At 38.4% G+C, this 20,073-nt stretch overlaps 1 protein-coding gene across 7 annotated transcripts in view; it reads left to right on the top strand.

Moving 5' to 3' along the window:
- The window catches only part of cdh18 (cadherin 18), an 854,880-nt gene that overhangs the window by 803,427 nt on the left and 31,380 nt on the right, over positions 1 to 20,073 (top strand). For all 7 annotated transcript variants that reach the window (XM_062977606.1, XM_008114216.3, XM_008114218.2 and 4 more), the window contains one exon: positions 12,803 to 12,924. In XM_062977606.1, the coding sequence (XP_062833676.1) occupies positions 12,803 to 12,924 (122 nt within the window). The remainder of the gene's footprint in view (positions 1 to 12,802; positions 12,925 to 20,073) is intronic.

Below are 20,073 nucleotides of genomic sequence, written 5' to 3'. Positions count from 1 at the left end.
GTGGTGTTCATTTTACTTTATTTTAAGGAAAAATGGTTGTTGTGGCATTAGTAGCACAACTCTTATATGATTCCCTAACCACCAGTTTCTTACTACAACATAAAACAACCCAGGCTTAATTTTGTTCCAAGCTACGGAGGAGCAAAATTGCATGGTATGTGTGTTGTGAAGTTGCCTGTTATGGTGGCCTCATGAATTTCATACACAAGGAATGCAATCAACTCTCCACATTAGGGGTTTCACTTTTGTGAATTTGGTTATTTGTAAATTTGATTAATATGCTCTCTTTCATAATTTCTAGGTCCTCCAGACTCTTTGTCAACTTCCACCCTAGAATTACACTGGAAGACCTAGAGATTCCTAGAGGGAACATTTCTCTAGGCATTTATTGTTTTCCATTGTGATTCTGTGGTAAACCTCGGGCAGAAATTGACCAAATATTAGTGCTGGAGGACCTAAGAGATTTCTAGGGAGATGTTCTCTCAGGTAAATAGTGGGTTGTTTGTTTACATTTTTGTGTGGGTTTTCTGCCCCTAACACCTGGAAATATGGAGGGCTGAATGTACTTAGAGGTGTTTTTGCCAGTTCCTTCTTACGAAATATAGTTAATAGCACCTGATATTCAGTGCGGTATTCCATCTAAGTTACTAACCTTGTTTAGTTTCCCAGATCAGATGAATTATTTTTGGCTCAAGACATGATGGTTCCTACAAAAATATGGCACGTTATAAAAAGGCTGTATGAGCTACCAAATGTGGAACCAAAACTTATAAAGATATGAATTTCTACTCTGCAGCAAGCATGTGTGCATCCATCTTTCCCAAAAAGACCTTAATGCGTACATACTATAAAGATTACTGAATAATGTGTTCAGGACTTCTTTATCTTGGAGCTAAATCCTGGTTATATTTATAAATGGCACACAAAATTGGTGTATTTTACTTATTCATGCCCATGTAAGGGTTTGGACTAAGGCTGCTATAGCAACAGAAAGCACAGTAATGCTATAAAATATGTTTAAAACAAACAGAGGACTAAAACAGTAAATGGAGTAAAATGAAATTAAACAATATTTTTAAAAAGAATTGACCAAATGCTTAAGTAAAAAAAAAAACTACATTTGGTCTTATGATGCACCATGAAGCTAAAAATAATTGGGCCTATTCAACTTCCCTGGAGAGGACAGGATGGGTGTCACCTGGATCCGTGAGGGTGATAACATTCCCTCACATGAACTGACACCTCCAGGCTTCCAAATATTTCAACAGCCACGGAGTGGGGGTCGGGGTGGAGGGGTAGCAATACTCTCCCGTGATTATTTTAACATCAAAGCTATTCCAACTCCAAAGATAGCCGGTATTGAGTGTGTTGGTGTGGTCCTGGCTAGCAGGGAATCCCTAGCCATTCTTGTAGTTTACCGCACGCCTGGGTCTCCGGGAGAGAGTTCTGGGTGACTTTAATGTACATGTCGAGGCACTGTCATCTTCATCTGTGACTAAGGACCTAGTACCAACCTTTGAAGCTCTGGGGCTCTCACTACTCAAGACTCGCCCTACTCATCGGGCCGGCCACACTCTGGACCTGATTTTTAATATCGGAGTACGAACATCTCTATCGTGGTAATTGATGTTCCCTGGTCTGATCACGCTGTCCTGAAGGCCCGGATTGAGATTCCATCTCCTCCTCCCCATCCTGCCACACCAATCTTTGCTCGGTCTAGGAGACTCATGGAACCTGCTAGGTTCTTGAATGCCCTTAAGGGCCTGGGAACTGTGTGCGTCAACAACTGGAATGTCAGTTTGTTGGCTGCCTTGGATGAGATCGCCCCCAGACGCCTCCTTCGCCCTCACCGGAATCGCTCCCCCGGTACACTAATGAGCTACAGACGATGAAGCAAGCACGAAAGCGGCTGGAACATCAGTGGCAACGGAAACCTGACGAGGTGTCACTGTCCGCTTTCAAGGCTTTTCGCAGGTCCTACGAATCAGCCATCAAGGATGCTAAAAAATCTTACAAATCCTCCTTAATAACCTCTGCTAGATCGCGCCCAGCTCAAGTATTCAAAATTGTTCGTGCTTTGACCAGTCCGGCTCCTTTAGTCCAAAACCCAGCAACCACAGCTCTTACAGCAGAGGCATTCCAGAAGTTTTTCACTGATAAAATCACCGTGCTTCGGCAGGAACTGCCCCCTACAGTTGATACCTTGAGTGAGCTTGAGACTTTGTGGCCGCTTAGTGGGCCTATCTTTGACCGATTTACTCCGCTTGACAAGGAAGATGTCGCTAGAATCCTGGCTGTTGCAAAACCAACCACCTGTTCCCTTGATCCGTGCCCCGCTTGGTTAGTGAAGAGCTGCCTGGAAGGTCTACTCGATCCGTTGAGTAATATAATCAATGGCTCTCTTGAACAGGGGGTCTTCCCGGACAACCTAAAAGAGGCAAGGGTTCGTCCCTTGCTAAAGAAGCCTAGCTTGGATCCCATGACCCTTGCCAACTATCGTCCTGTCTCCAACCTCCCATTCTTGGGTAAGATGATAGAGCGGGCTGTACTGGGACAATTGCAACAATTTCTGGATGATACAGCCGGCCTGGACCCTTTCCAGTCAGGCTTCTGCCCTGGCCATGGGACGGAGACAGTCCTGGTTGCCATTACAGATGAACTTCGTGACCAGTCTGATAGCGGCGGATCAGCGCTACTGGTACTTCTCGACCTTACCGCAGCGTTTGACACCGTTGACTACGATCTAATGATTCACCGTCTCGCCATGTCCGGAGTTCGCCGTCAGGCCCTCAATTGGTTCAACTCATTTCTGCGAAACCGGAGCCAATGTGTGGAGTATATGAATCAAGCCTCTGACAGATCTCCCCTCCTATGTGGGGTACCCCAAGGTGCAATTCTCTCCCCTCTTCTCTTCAACATCTACTTTAGACCCCTTGCTAGTTTGGTTCGGAGTTTCGGCCTAGACTGCTATCAATATGTGGACGACACCCAACTCCTTCTGCACTTGGAGCCTGGAGCAACGTCAATACCAGACAATTTCACCTTATGTCTGGAGGCTCTGTCGAACTGGCTACGTGCTAGTAGACTGAAGGTGAACCCGGCGAAGACTGAGATTCTCTGGCATGGCCGCTCGACTGGTCTGACCCAGTTGCTACCCACCTTCGATGGTGCTGCCCTATCTCCTTCGCCTACCGTTAAGAGCCTCGGTGTTGTTTTAGATTCGCAGCTGACAATGGAAGCTCAAGTTGCTGCTGCCAGCAAACAGGCCTTTTTCCACCTACGGCAAGCGAGGCAACTGGCACCCTATCTATCTGATGAGGCACTGGCAACAGTCATCCATGCCACGGTCACGTCTAGGCTGGACTATTGCAACGCCCTGTATGTTGGCCTTCCAATGTCCACGACCCGAAAGCTCCGTATTGTTCAGAATGCGGCAGCCAGGCTACTCACAAGAACACCCATGAAATGCCACATAACACCAGTGCTGCAGCATCTGCATTGTTTTCCAACTGATTACTGTGGTCTATATAAGATGCTAGTTCTGACCTTTAAAACCAAGTGCACTTCTCTAGGACCCGGTACATAAAGTAAGTCTCGTTGGGATGGTTGTTGCGACCTCCGATGATGGGAGAAGGAGAGACGGTCCCTAAGGTACGATGGGCCCTGGCCGTAAACTTAGGGACCGTCTCTCCTCCCATCATCGGAGGTCGCAACGACCATCCCAACGAGACTTACTTTATGTACTGGGTCCTAGAGAAGTGCACTTGGAAAGGACCAGACGCAGAGCTTTTTCTATTTCTGCCCCTGCCTTATGGAATGCCTTGCCGCCCTATATGAGAGCCATGCGTGAGTTAGGGCCTTTTACCCTAGCACTCAAGACCTGGCTCTTTACTAGAGCTTTTGATCTATGTTAATTTTATTAATATTTGTATGTATGTATTTTTATCCTTTACAATTTTATCTTGTAAATTGCCTTGAGCATCGTGGATGGAGGGCGATTAATAAGTAATTAAATGATGATGATGATGATGATGATGATAAAAGGGTATCATTCCTTCTATTGCCTCAAGGCTACCCTTCAATGGCTATGGCACCAACAGGACTCTGACATCATTTGATGCATATTCTGACATTGAATATATGGCAGATTAGTAAGTTAAATGTTAAATTTTGGACTCAATGTGTTAGGGGAAATAATTCATTGTGGCATACTTTGTGTGTACATTATAATTTATTTTATTTACTAGAAGCTATATTGGATCTTCTGTCAAAGGAAAGATGAGCTACATGTTAAATAAGCAAATACTATATTTTCAGCTTACTTTGCAAACAATTATTGCCTGTCAAGGCTGCTTAAATCACAAAGAAACATAGGCAGCCCTGCCACTGTAATTATAAATTAAAATGTTATTTCATAGAAATGAATGGCAGATAGACGATGTTCTGCTGGCATGAGAGAGGATAATTATAATGTAGCATGACCCCTGTATACATGGGAGATACATTCCCAGACTTTATGTGGATAATAAGGTAAAAGTAAAGGTTTCCCCTGATGTTAAGTCTAGTCATAACCGACTCTGGGGGTTGGTGCTCATCTCCATTTCTAAGCCGAAGAGCGTTGTCCGTAGACACCTCCAAGGTCATGTGGCCGGCATGACTGCATGGACCTTCCCACCAGAGCGGTACCTATTGATCTACTCACATTGGCATGTTTTCGAACTGCTAGGTTGGCAGGAGCTGGGGCTAACAGCGGGAGCTCATTCCGCTCTCGGGACTTGAACCTGGCTCCTTTCAGTCCGTAAGTTCAGCAGCTCTGCGCTTTAACACACTGTGCCACCGTAGGACCCATGTGGATAATAGCAAACCCTATTGAAATGTCTTCTGGTTAGACAATACCATAGAGTCACATTGGAGGACCTAGAAAATGTCTAGAGATTATTTATTTTGTTGAGTGTGGAAGTAGATTTATGTCATGGGTTGGGAGCTGGCAGGCTCTGTGGCTCTGAGGAATTGAGATATGCTGCTGAATATGGACTGTCTGGTGAGGTTGTAAGAATTGTGCAACCCCCAAATCCTTTAGTCCAGGATGGGAAATTGACAATTGCACTGTGGCTTTGACCATTTAGGCTGCTGTGAAGAATGTGGGGAAACAACCATGAAAGTTAAAGACAGAAAAGGTCACAAAGCAACAGTCCTGTGTTCAGCTACTGCAGTGCAGAAGCCACTCAGTATTTGTATTACATTGACTGTTCCTTCTCATTTTTCTATTTAGGGTAGCACTGTTGTCCTGAGTTTCTTCCCTGCACTTCACAACCTGGAGAACAGGGCAAGGAGACTTGGGAATAGACTTTGAGATCTGTGAATGCACATATATATGGTCAATTGGAAACGTGAATTTCTAGTATCACTTTTAAGGTGATTTGGAGCCTTTGGGGCCTTTTTGGCTATTCTATTCAATATGTATCCTCTCAGGAAAAAATGTTCTGCATTCAGATGCTTTTGGTAGTGAAAAGCGACTGTCCTAGTTCCTGTTACATTTCCATTGGACAATAGAGAGATAAAAGAATAGGCCTTTTTTGAAGCCATCAGCAGTACATCTGAACAATATTGTCCTGCACACATATTGAGCTGTAGATAGATCAATACAAAACAAGTTCTTTTATATGCCATGGGATAAAGAACTTTAAATGCTAAATTCTCTGATTATTAAGATGCAAGTGTGTCTATGCAGCAGGCTGCTTGTTTGAAATTGTTTCAGTATGTTGCTGGTGATTCTTAAAGTGTGTCTATGCTTAGTCATTTCCATTGTTTCCTTCCACTGAATCAACAGTACTTTTCTATCTGTCTCCCTTTATAGATAGTTTTCCTTTTGCTTTAAAATGTGACTTTAACATATAAAACTTTAAAAGCATAGCTCATCATATGTGCCATAAGTTGAGCTATGTTTTCAATGCTTTATATTTTTTTCACATACAAGAGTGACTGGGGAAGGCAGAGAAAGTCTTCTCCCTCTTTGTTCACTTTTTCCTGAACAACCTCCACATCTGCCTTCTGGATGCATCCTTGAAGTTAAAGGTGTTGTGGGAATATTGCTTTAAAATACGAGAGATGGTTTTCCAAGGCACCTTTCCCAGAGTGACTTTCACTTCAAGGATCTTTTAAAAAAGCAGGCCCAGACTGGACAGTCTGCTCAGGAAATGGCAGTTTTAGATGGTTATGAAGACAACTTTCTCTGCCCTCCACTTTACCACTGTACTGTCATAAAAAAGTAACACCAGCATAATATACCAACACTATACAGTATATTTTTGCAGAGAGGTGCCTTGGCTTGCATGATACTTTGGGCTTCCAACTTCCAAAAGTTTTGACAACATAGGCAACAGTAAAGGACTATGTGAGCTACAGTCCAAAACATATGGAGATCCAAAAAATCTCCATCATAGCTCAGATGGTCCAATGCTACTTTCATCTAACAGACATGTTGTTGCAAATAGGTGGTCTCTCCATAATTATAACTTCAAGGTGACTTGCAAATATTAAAATGACTAAGTCTAAAATTAAAACAAAGTTTTATTATCCAATAAAGTAAGAACAGAGAAAAGCCAAATGGGCTTCCATTCATTGTATCTTTAGAAGAATCAAACTGTTTTCAGTTGTCACCTAATGAGAATAATGTTATTGTCATAAATATGTCTCTGGGGATCTTATTGCATGATTCATTCCACAAATTAAGCCAATTATACAGGTTAGCAGTGATGATTGTGATTAGCACTCATTTATGCTGCAGCTTATGCTTTTGGACGAGGAACATGTTGTGTAATTAAACGGGCTGCAAATGCAATAAACCTCAATAATTCACATTGCTGAACATGAAGCATAATTGAGAATAGGACACATGCAATGTGCAATAGTTATTCCTGTCTCTTTTTAAAGAGAAATGTACAAAAAAGACCTCATCACACTAGAACATAGATCCACTTTAAATCCAATTTCTGCCACCTGCAGAATTCTGTGGCTTGTACTTTAGGGGGGGGGGTCTTTAAACTGCTCAGCCAGAGATATCCTGGGCCTCAGTAAATTATGTTCATACAAACTTCAGAATTCTTTTTTTTTTAAAGTAATCTTTATTGAATTTTCCATTTACATATTAAAATATAGATATAAGATAATAAACATGATTAGTAGTGAAAAAGAAAAGGAAAAAGAGGAAAAGAAAAGAAAAAAAAGGAGAAAAGAAAAAGAAAAAAAAAGAAAGAAAAAAGAAAGAAAAGAGAGAATAGAGAATATATATAAAATAAATTGGACTTCTGGGCATCTTCCCGGAGATTCCCTTCCTTTTCATTCTTCAATCTTTTCCTTGTTTCATTTCGTTTCTCTGGAGTCCTTCCTTCCCTTCTTTCTTCCATTCATGATGAGGGGTTTCCTTTTTCATCTTCTGTTTTTAATATTTCCCTTCTTAGTTTTCATTTTATCCTGACTTCCTTTGCTTCTTATATTATCTTTGTTTTTGTTTATTTATTTATCTATTTATTTATTTATTTATTTTCTTTTATATCTGTCACTTATTTTTCCATTCTTATTCTATGGTCTTGCTGTTTTATTTGTTTTTATATTTATTTTGATTGTTTTATCTTTCCTTCTAGGTATTTTGTTACATTGTCCCAATTTGTTTCTTTTATCGGATTTCCCTTACTTTTTGATAGAAGGAAAGTAAGCCTATCCATATTTTTTATATCTTGTATTTTTTTCAACCATTCTTCCTCTTTAGGGATTTCAGGATTCTTCCAAATCCTCGCATAGCATATCCTTGCTGCCGTCGTTAGCAGAAATAATAATTTATCTTTATTTTTTTCTAGTTTTTGTTCCGTTATTCCTAGTAACCATATTTCCGGTTTCATTGGCAGTTTTATCTCTAATATCTTTTCTATGTCTCCCCTAATTTTCTTCCAATATATCTTGGCTTTTTCACATCCCCACCACATATGGTAGTATGTACCCTCAACCTTCTCACCCTTCCAACAATTTTTTTTTAAGTTTTTATAACATTTTCCTAATTTTTGTGGTGTCATGTGCCATCTATAGGCCATCTTAATCCAATTCTCCTTTAGATCTGTTGCATAGCTATATTTCAATTTCTCCCTCCAGATTCCTTCCCATTCTTCTTTCCTAATCTTCCTGCCTATATTTTCATTCCATCTGGTCATATGTGATTTTTCCTCCTCTTTTTCTGTTTCCCATTCTACTAATTTTTTATAAATTTTTGTTATTATTTTTCTGTCTGTTTGAGTTATTTTTCCCCAAAATGTATTTTGCTCCTCGAATCCTACTTGTTTGTCTGTCTTGAAATGTTCTTTTACCTGCCATACCTGATACCAGGAAATCTTTTTGTTTATTTCTCTCAATTCCTGTTGGGGTCTCATTTCCCATTCTCCATTCTGTTTTACTAATAATTCTTTATAATTTGGCCAGTTGTGCCATCCCAGTAGTCTTCTCTGCGATGCTTCTAGGGGAGACACCCATAAGGGCGTTTTGTCATATAATTTCTTTTTGTATTTTTCCCAAATTTTAAGAATTGCTGAACGTATAAAGTGATTGTTAAATTCTTTTTCAATTTTGGATTTCCCATACCATAGGTATGCGTGCCATCCCAATCTTAAATTTATCCCTTCCAGATTTAGCAATTTATTATTTTTTAGTTTTGTCCAATCCCGTACCCACATTAAAGCCGATGCTTTGAAATAAAGTTTTAAGTCTGGTGTCGCTAGTCCACCCCTGTTCTTTTCCTGGATCATATATTTCAGCTTTATTCTCGGTTTCTTTTTTTGCCATATAAATTTCATTATGTCCCTGTTCCACTCTTTAAGGGTCTTTTGATTTCTAATTATCGGCAGATTCTGAAATAGGAATATCATTTTTGGTAAAATACTCATTTTTACACATGCTATCCTACCTAACAGTGACAGTTTTAACTTCCCCCAATTCTCCATTTCCTTCTTCATCTCTTTCCACTTTGTTAGGTAGTTATTTTCAAGTAGCTGAGAATTTTTCTGGGTTATAATTATTCCTAAATATTTTATTTTGGAGGCAATTTGGATATTCCATTTTTCCATTAAAGTTTCTTGTTCCTTCTTTGTTATATTTTTGGTAATTGCTTTCGTTTTTTCCAAATTTATTTTAAATCCTGCTACTGCTCCGAATTCTCTTATTATCTCTAGCCATTTTCCTAATTTTGTGTCAGGGTCTTCTATCACACATATAATATCATCCGCGAAGGCTCTGATTTTGTATTCATAATTCTGTATTTTTGCTCCTTTCAGTTCTTCTTCCTCCCTTATTCTGTTTAATAGTATCTCCAATGTCAAAATGAATATTAATGGTGATAAGGGGCAGCCTTGCCTAGTTCCTTTCTCTATATTTATATCTTTCGTTTCTCGATCGTTAATTAGAATTTTTGCCTTTTGTGAGGTGTATATTGCATCAATTGTATTTTGGAAATAATAACCTATATCCATTTCCCTTATTAATAATTTGAAGAAGGACCAATTTACGTTGTCGAAAGCTTTCTCAGCGTCAAGGGCCAGTAAAAGAACTTTTTTTTGATTTTTTATTTCATAATATTCAATCAAGTCAATAATGGTTCTTACATTTTCTCTTTGGTGTCTATTGGGTAAAAACCCCGTTTGTTCTTCTTTTATCCAGTTTTTTAAAAAGTTTTTAAATCTTTCCGCTATTATATTGCTAAAAATTTTGTAATCCAAATTTAATAGTGAAATTGGCCTGTAATTTTTAACTTTTCCTGGGTCCGAATTTTCTTTATGTATTGTACATATGTTTGCTTGTTTCCATGTTTCCGGCATTTTTTGCAATTTCTCTAATCTAAACTTCAGAATTCTGAAGGAGGTAGAAACTGGATTTATAGTGGATGTATGTTTTAGTGTGATGAGGCTGTTTATTAGATCAGCCTCGTCCCTCCTGTCTTTTAGAAAGGTGATAGACCTGGCTATGCGACCAAGCTTTTGGGGCAGTGCAATAATGGCAGCAATAGGAAATTTCACCCTGCTGACTGGATATGGTGCGGCTGACTTGTGATGGTTTTAAATAATGATTTTAATGTGAAGATAACTGATTTTAGTGTTTATGTATATTTATGGTTTATTTTATGTTCTGACATTGGATGTTTGCCGTATATATGTTGTGCTCCGCCCTAAGTCCCCTTCAGAGTGAGAAGAGCGGAATATAAATATTTTAAACAAATAAATAAATGTATGTGCAAATGGCAGTGTGCAAGACAGGCCAATGTGGTTGCACAAATATAACACTATGGGCACTTAATTATCTTCCATTGAATCTGGAGCTCAATATAACAGAATAATATAGAGAACATAGATGTTGTGTTCTCTCTATATATTATTCTGTTATATGGAGTCATTTAACCCTGTGGACAGACTGTTGCTACATCAAAGCCAAAATTATTGGTGTGCTATTAAAATGGACAAAAAAATCAGGGAGGCTTCAAATGGGAAAATATTGATTTTAATTGCATGAATAGCTAAACCTTGTTATATAAGGGATTTGAAAAAATAATGCGAAATAAATCTACTAATCACTGGTAGTCATATGCAAGTTCCAGGTTCATGGATAGTTTTGAAGGAAATATCACTAGAAGATGACCATTGCATTCCCAAAAACTTTTGGATGACAATTACAGGAACAGGACACTGGGACTAGATGTATCTTTGATTTATCTAGGTACTAGACCAACAGTACACATATTGCATTCCAACCTCATTTATGATTGCTCACTATAGAGGATTGGCTTCCAAAATATAGAATTTAGAGGATTTTTCAGAATTGCCAAAAATTGCAGAAGCTTTGATTTTAGCTGCCACCAAAATATGGAGGATTTGAACTCGCTAGCTCTACTAATGCTGCCACCAATGCTTTATTCAGGAGCCTCTTCTATGTTGGAATATTGAGAGAGTCACATGAGACACTTTATGTGAGGAAAATAAGAAGTTGTTGTTTATTTATATTTTGAACAGTAAAGCATGCATAGCGGTTTCAGTAACAAGTTAGGCTCTTCTCTTACAAACAATAGTTTTAGAACTTGGATTCTGTGTAAATATGTTCCTTCACCAAGGAAACACAAACAGGACAATTTAAAGTTTTAAATCCACTTCTCCTGGGATTTAATAGCAACACTCTAGTCACGCTATAGCTCTCAGCTCTTCATTTTCTGAAGGCCTTTAACTATATTCCTCAAAGAGGCTTCCTTTTCAAAACACAGTTCCCAAAACTATATCTTTACATTTCAAACTCCAACCCCCAACTGAAAAAGAATTCTTTGGCTTCCTAGCTTCAAATTTATTATTATTATTATTATTATTATTATTATTATTATTATTATTATTATTATTATTATTTTGACCAGTCATATGACTATTTCAAAATACAACACAAATTAAAACAAGGCAGAAAGGAGGAGAGCGCTGCAGCTGACCTTTTTACAGTCAAAATCTTATTTTCCTGATTCTTCTTTCAGAAAATGTGCTCTTTTCTTGATAGCTTTCAGAATAAAAAGGCTTACTCTGATTATGGTGGATTTTTCTTGCCCTTGTAGAAGGAATGTCAGAAGGTCATTTCTGTTGGAAGACCTAAAATTGGATAGTAATGGTTGTAAATATCTGTATTGAAGTTCAGTATATGCTGGACAGTCAATAAAAAATGTTCAATGTCTTCCACAATTTGTTCACCCCAAACACAGAATCTCTCACTTCTTGGGATGTTTCAGTAGCAACCAATTTGCGTCATAATAACGAGTTGTTCAACCCTAGCCCTAAGCTTCAACTGTCACTTTGGCTCCACCCATCTCCAGTTGCTAAGCAAGTTCTCATTTGCATCAGCCAATCAAACTGCACTCACGGCAATGACTGCCCAATCACTCCTCCCCTCTTCTCTGCTGAGCTTCTGTAAGAAAGGCCTGCAAAATGGCCACACACCAGCCTTGCAAGGCAGGCCACTCACTAACCCTGTAAGGTAGGTAAGATCCATTACACTTGCCTTAGGATGATAACATGTATTCACAATGACTTAATTTAGACAGACAGACAGACAGACAGACAGAGGTGCCCAGAAGTGGATTTCTTCAATACACTTTACATTGGGCTAGAATATGTTTTTATATATGTATTTCACATAATATTTTATGTTGACATCTTTTTAACTGTGTTGTGCCTCACCTCGAGCCTTGAGGAGAGGTGGGTGGGTAAGAAATAAAAATTATTCTTTTTGTATTATTGTTATTATATTACAACAACATTTAAAATACTAATACAACAGCAGGAAAACCTTCCTCTTTCCCTTATCCCTTATCCCTTTCTTCTAGTTTTTATTCTTTTATTTCCTACTCCTCGTGCAGCACTGACATAATGCTGTAACATCAAATGAAATCAGCTCATTCATTCTTGGCTTACAACAGAGGAGCTTGTAATAAATTCTGAAAATGTCTTCCATTCTTGATCCTTAGTTACTTTTAATAGCCTCAATGTTACAGATCTACAGCTGAACAGTGAAGCTTTTGATTTCTGTTTCAAAAATCGAGTGAGACTTAGCAGACCAATGTTTTACAAGGTTGTCTTCTCACTGTAGTTCCGCTGTAACCTTTGGAATTTTTGATAAATTGTTATTTTTAATAGACTCCCAATCTTCTACTTTCAGGGCCAAAGCAGTGCTTTGAGGACAAGCTGTGACACTAAATGTCTTCTGAACCTATTGAATCACTTCATTCTTTTTTATTTTACAGAAAGTCCTAGTCTCCTGAGCCATGTCCCTGTTGGAATTAAAATTCTTGACGTCAATGACAATCCCCCAGAGCTTGCTGAAGACTATGATGTAGTTGTCTGTGAAAATGCAAAGCCTAACCAGGTAACCTGCACATCACACTGCAAGTGTCCTTACTAAAAACAGCTCTGTTCAAAAAGTGCTTTACTTTAGAGAGAAATGTGTAGTTTATATATGTTTAAAGTCCCAGCAGCACTTTACAGAACACTAAGGGGAAAAGAGAGAATGTCTGGATATAGAGACTCGAAGCCCTAACACTGCATGGTCTCTTTTTGAAACATTACCTCTAACAGCATTCATCCAGTTTGGATTATTCTATCTGTAGTAGAATCATAGAATCATAGAATAGTAGAGTTGGAAGAGACCACATGGGCCATCTAGTCCAACCCCCTGCCAAGAAGCAGGAAATCGCATTCAAAGCACCCCCGACAGATGGCCATCCAGCCTCTGCTTAAAAGCCTCCAAGGAAGGAGCCTCCACCACAGCCCCGGGGAGAGAGTTCCACTGTCGAACAGCTCTCACAGTGAGGAAGTTCTTCCTGATGTTCAGGTGGAATCTCCTTTCCTGTATTTTGAAGCCATTGTTCCGTGTCCTAGTCTGCAGGGCAGCAGAAAACAAGCTTGCTCCCTCTTCCCTATGACTTCCCTTCACATATTTGTACATGGCTATCATGTCTCCTCTCAGCCTTCTCTTCTGCAGGCTAAACATGCCCAGCTCTTTAAGCCGCTCCTCATAGGGCTTGTTCTCCAGACCCTTAATCATTTTAGTCGCCCTCCTCTGGACGCTTTCCAGCTTGTCAACATCTCCCTTCAACTGTGGTGCCCAAAATTGGACACAGTATTCCAGGTGTGGTCTGACCAAGGCAGAATAGAGGGGGAGCATAACTTCCCTGGATCTAGACGCTATTCCCCTATTGATGCAGGCCAGAATCCCATTGGCTTTTTTAGCAGCCGCATCACATTGTTGGCTCATGTTTAACTTGTTGTCCACGAGGACTCCAAGGTCTTTTTCGCACACACTGCTGTCAAGCCAGGCGTCCCCCATTCTGTATCTTTGATTTCCATTTTTTCTGCCGAAGTGAAGTATCTTGCATTTGTCCCTGTTGAACTTCATTTTGTTAGTTTTGGCCCATCTCTCTAATCTAGTGTTGTGTAACTGCCACCTTGGGTATAGGTATACACTTATTTAAGGCTGCTGAAGAAGGCAGAAGCCAAAATGAAAAAGAGAGTCACAAAGATACGAAAGCCACTGTGAAATAATATCTATAAAAAGCAACCTCCAAATGATATCAGATATTTCAAAATATTGGGGAAGTACCCAATCTCACTTTTTCCTGCAGCCGAGGGCCCTGGGAGAAGGACATTTATGTATGGTCTTACAGCTGTGGCTGGTACACTAGGTTTTCTTAAGGCCAACCCAGCACGCTTTCACACTTCACAGTTACAGCACTCTTTAATGGCTGTGGTTTTAACCTATGTAACAATGGATATTGAATTTAAATATTTAGAATTCTTACAATACTTGCATCATTCATTTATATCTACTGTTGATTTATATCAACTTCATCGTTAACATTTGTCCATCTATATTTCTTCACCATCTGCTATGTGATAAAAGTAATTATTGTATGAAAATTTTTAAATTCAATAAAAACTATATACATAAAAGAATTCTCAGTTGAAGAACTTGACTGCCTGATCAAATGACAAATATTCAAAAATTATTCAATTAACATGTTTCTCAAGTATGAGGAAAATCCAATAAGAAGAAATTAGACTGATGAGAATCAGAATTTTCTGTGTCAAAAATAATATTATTGCTCAGAAATATTTTCTTTATCTACATAAAATACTGTTTCTTCTGCAGAAAATTCTGTTCTCTGCACAAAAATATAACATGACATTTTTTTTTAATGAATAAGTCCTGAATCTCATAATTTGCTGTGCAGAAAACAATATTTATGCACAGACATATTATTTTATGTGTGGAAAAATGCCTGTTTCCAAAACAGATGTTTTTTTTTCAGTGCAAAAATGTTACATTGCAAATTTTGCATACAACTAGTAAAAAATGTGATAATTTTAGAAAACAGCAGTTTTTGAAGACTTTCTCAAAGGAGGAAGAAAACTGCTAAAATTACTTGTTGCTTCTTTTGATAATGAAATGAGCAAATAATTACAGCCCTACCTTGATGTTATAAAACAAAAGAGTTTAAATATAAGATATAGGACCATGAACTGAACACTTAAATGTAGTGATAAGAATGCTATTTTAATAATTCAGCGGTGTCACCCTCGCATAATCCCTATCTGCTACCTTTCTTTTTTGTTTTTACTAATGAAAACACAGGTTTATGTGGAATAGATAAAGTGATGATTGATTACTTCCATTCACTAGAGTGAAGAATCCACTTCTCCCTCTTTGAGGTTTAAAGCACCTATGTTGCTGATCCCTGTTTCTCCAAAAACCCTTTATATTTTGAACTAAAACTCAGAAGGAATTCATCAGTGCAGCAAAATGAAAGCTGCCTGGCACAACTCAATAACCATTCATTCAAGCCAGTTGAAGTGCCACAGCTCGATGCTATGAAGTCCTGGGAAATGTAGTTTAGTTCTAGTCCTCCCAAGAGTTTTGGACTTCTACTCCTAGGTTTACAATGGGAGGGTTACTGCTCCATAATGGTGGTGCCTCACTATACTATAACTGCCAAACTATAACCATGGCAGTTCAAGGGATGTCCAACTGCATTCATTCTCCAATGTAGTTATCACCAACCTACCTGCATTGACCTGGCATGTGGGATAAAATGGTATATTCCCAAATAGCTCTTTACTTAATTGTGGAGACTACAGCCATGCTCCTATAGTACGTTTTTAGAATGCTAAAGCCCAGTGAATGTCTCATCACAATTACTTCAGAGTAAATACTACTGAGTTTATATGTATAGGAGAGAAAATGTAGCTAGGTGGTACTACAAAAGCAAAGCACATCTCTCTGCCATGCCACCCTAGAGCAATAATTCCAAAAATGTGGTCCTCCTGATATGTTGGACTTCAGCTCCCACAGTTCCCAAAAACTGGCCAAACTAGCTGGGTCTTCTGGGAGCTGAAGTCTCAAAAACCTGGTGGATCAATGAGTGAGAACCAGTGAGAATCACTGAACAAGGGTACAGCTACAATGCAGAATTATAGTAGTTTGACACCACTTTTAACTGCCATGGTTTAATAAGTTTTAGTGGGTTTTAACTGAGATTTTTAATACTGTACATCAGTGACTCTCAATCTGTTGATCCTCAAATGTTTTGGCCTACAACTCCCAGAAATCCCAACCAGTTTACCAGCTGTTAGGATTTCTGGAAGTTGAAGGCCAAAACATCTGGGGACCCACAGGTTGAGAATCACTGGTTTATATTTAATCCTGTTTTAAGTTATACAGCAATCAGAATTTAATATATTCTGCCTTCCCTGTTTCCTGAAATCTATGTCCTATAAGTTCCCTAGACATGCTAGTAGCCATGACATACTTTTATAACCAACCTAAGCACTTTTTCCTCCATATTTATACTGAAGAGCTATCACATAGCAGGTGGAAAAGGGCATTCTTATAAACTTGAATTGTGTTCCCAACATCAAAAAACTAAGTGCAAGTTTACACTGACCCAGGAACTGAGTGCATTGGAGCCTTCAATGAAATCTCTTTTATATTATAAACCAAATTATCTCCCTGCTCATATGCACACCTTCAAAATTGCATTAGAATGTAATGTGAAGCATCAGGTGTCTAAGTATTACAATCCTAGAACTATGGCTTTGATAGAGATTCACATTTTCTATTACTATGATTAAAGATTCCTCTGAGTTGTGAAATTAGCTGTAAGTAGCAACTTAATCGTGTTTCACAGGCAGAACTGAGGTGCTTTTAAAAATTGCCCAGCTGTCACTATAGTCCTGAGGTAAGTGGTGTATAAATGATGAACTGCACCCAGCAATGTTATTTTTACATAGTTTAATGGGACTGAGGAATTATAATGTAGCAAAGAAACTTATAATTTCTGTACAGGTACATCTATGATACAAACTTAGCCAAATATTTGTCCTTAATTAAAAGAAATTCTTCTTTGTACCATTTGCTATCATTTTTGAGAAATGTTGCAAAGCAAGTGAGGTATCAAAGGGCTGGAAAAGGGCAAGCACTGCCCTTCACTAAAAAAAAGACAAAGAAAATCCAGAAAATTACATAACTGTCAACTAGAGCTAAACACAAGGAAAAAATAGAACAGATTACACAGGAGTTTGTTTGCAAGTATCTTAAGGACAATGCAGTGGACTGTATAAACCAGCATAGGTTTGTGAAGTACAAATGCTACCAAGCAAAACTTCCATCTTTTTAAAAATCAAGTATCTAGTAGATAGCAAGGATGCTGTGGATTCCATTTATCTTGATTTCAGCAAGCACTTGATAAGGTCCCTCATAATACTTTCATGAATCAATTGTGGAATAGATGAAAACGCTATCAGGTAAATCCCTTATTGGTTGGGAAAACATGCTCAGAGTCATCATAAATGGCTGTGCTTCAAACTGGAAGGAGTCTCAAGTGCAATGCCTCAGAGTTCTGTCCCTGGGCCATTACTCTTCGGCGTTTTTATCAATGATTGAGACAGGCTGAAAGGAATCCTTATCACATTTCAAATGACACAGAACTGGGAAAGGTCGAATTTGGAAGACAGAAACTGAATTAGGAGCAGCTAGATATAGTAGAAAATTGAGCAGAAGTTAATAAAACAAAATCCAGTAGAAACTAATGCAAATAATTTAAACCACAAAAACTAAATGCACAAATGTGGAATGGGAATTCATGGCTCAACATGCAAAAAAATTCTTGGGATTATTGTTAATCATAAATAGAACATGAAGCAGCAGTGTGATGCTCCAGGAAAAAAAAGGTGGATACTGTTATAGCCTATTAATAGACGTATAGTTTCCAAACTGAAAAAAAGTAATAGTCTATCTATATTATTTGTTGATCAGGTCTCATCTGGGGTACTGCATTCATTTCTGGGTGCTTAATTTTAAGAAGGAAAGAGACAAATTAGAGTAGAGTTAGAGAAGGGCAATGGGGACTGAAACATGTGGAGATGAAAGAAAGGTTGAAGGAACTGAACATATTGAACTTAGTGAAAAGAAGACTGGGGATAAAATGGTTGTGCTCTTTAATTACTCTATATACCAATGTATAGGTCTAAAAAATTAAGTTTTAAAAAATCAACTGGAAAAACCTGGATCAACTTCTATATGGTCAAGATACCTAAACCCTTATCAAAAAAAGAACCATCCCCTTTTCTGAGGTGAACTACAAAAGGCATGAACTTAGCCCATCTTGGGAGAACCTAAAGGAAGCACCAACCCCCTCTACTCCCTCTGCTGTGTCACTGCTTTTGGTTTTCTAATAGTTTAAAATTACAGGATAGTTGATTTTGATTGACCATTAGGAGGAATTTCATGGCCTTATGAGTGATTTGACAGTGCTATATTGATATTTTTCATCACTACTTCCTCAGGTCAGCCATGCATAATTTGTGTCCCTGCTACATTTAAATGCATGCCTTTCTTGGAAGTGGTAATCATTCATCAGGCTCCCTCTTTGGTATTGAATCCTAATTCTTCATTACCCATGGTCACCATGGAAGGTGCATAAAGTGCCATTGAAAGTTTATGGGGTAGATATTTGACTGTGTTGGCACTGGCATGGAGGTGTGCAACTAGTCCAAGGTTATCTGGAGTCATCAAAGTAGCCAGGTGAGCCCAGGTTGTTTTTGGTTTGATAAATGTATGCATCTTCAGAGATTGGTACTTATTGCCATTAACTCTAGAATTACCACAGTTATCCATGGAATAGGTTTTTGTTTTGTTTGGTTTTAATGTCAATTTCACTGTAATGCCTCCCTTAATGCTTTTACTATTTAAATTGTAATTCTCTTTGCTAGCCCTTTTTGTCTTCTGCTATTGGAAAACGGCGTGACAGAAATGCACTATATAACTAAGTAACATTTCCCTGACTTGGTCAATACATTCTTCCTTATAATAGCATATTATAGTTCAGAGTATTTCTGAAGTAATATTTCTATAGCTTATATGTGACGGGATACTGTAAATTAAGCTAAATGAATTTGCTTTGCTTCATATTCATTCATTTTGTAATTTCCTTAGTTCATAATTACCTTATTTGAAAATGAACTTCAGTGACTCAACCTGACAGTTTCCAACAATATAGAACAAATGTCACAACCCAAGAATGTTTCAAATTACAATTAAAGATGACCATTCTGTCCCCCGATGCCTACTGCCCCACCTCTTTTATCACAGGTTGACAGCCCACTCCCCACTGCCTTCCGCTCCAATACCTTTCCTTTGCACCCCTAACCTAGAACATAAAAACATGGAAAAGCCATGCTGTATCAGACCAAATGCATGTTCAGTTTATATAAAGCAAATGTGGCCTGGGATTTGCCTTCAGGAAGCCCATTAGCCACTGCACATTCCAGTAACTGATACTTAAGGGGATAATGCTTTCACTATTGAAGGTAACACATAGCCATCCCAACAGGTAACCACTGGTGGGCCCATCTTCCATGTATGTACCTAGTTTGCATTGAAATGTATCAGATTGGCAACCAGAAGTAAATTCACTGTCCACACTGCTTGTGTGAAGAAGCACTTCCTTGCATCTATCCTTAATTTCCCTCCATTCCTTTCTAAGTGAAATGGACATTATTGTTAGTATGACACAATTGTTAGTATGAGAGAAAAACTTATTTTTCTATACACAGTGCATTTATACCCATCTATTATATCCCCCATTGCTCACCTTGTGTTTTTCTGGCTAAACAACCCCAACTATTGTAATATTTCCTTGTAAGGCAGTCCCTTGATCATTCTAGTTGCCCTTTTTACCGCTCCTTCCCCAGCAATACAGAAAAGACATTTTTAGATGCAATAAGAACTATATAGTTATAACAATACTATCACACTATACATTTTTATACAATATCTTAATAATGCCACAACCATGAGATACCTAGGAGATGCAGTTGCCTTAGATGCTCTTTAAATAAAAAGGAGTACATCTTAAGTAGAATCCCATGAGGCCAGCTTTGAATAAGTATTGAGAGTTTTTCAGGTTACATTGACCTTTGTATTTATGATAGCGTCCTTCCCCTGTTTTTCTCATCAGTT

This window comes from Anolis carolinensis, chromosome 4 (assembly GCF_035594765.1).
Source record: "Anolis carolinensis isolate JA03-04 chromosome 4, rAnoCar3.1.pri, whole genome shotgun sequence".
Classification (NCBI taxonomy): Eukaryota; Metazoa; Chordata; class Lepidosauria; order Squamata; family Dactyloidae; genus Anolis; species Anolis carolinensis.
This window is presented reverse-complemented; position numbering and strand designations above follow the sequence as displayed.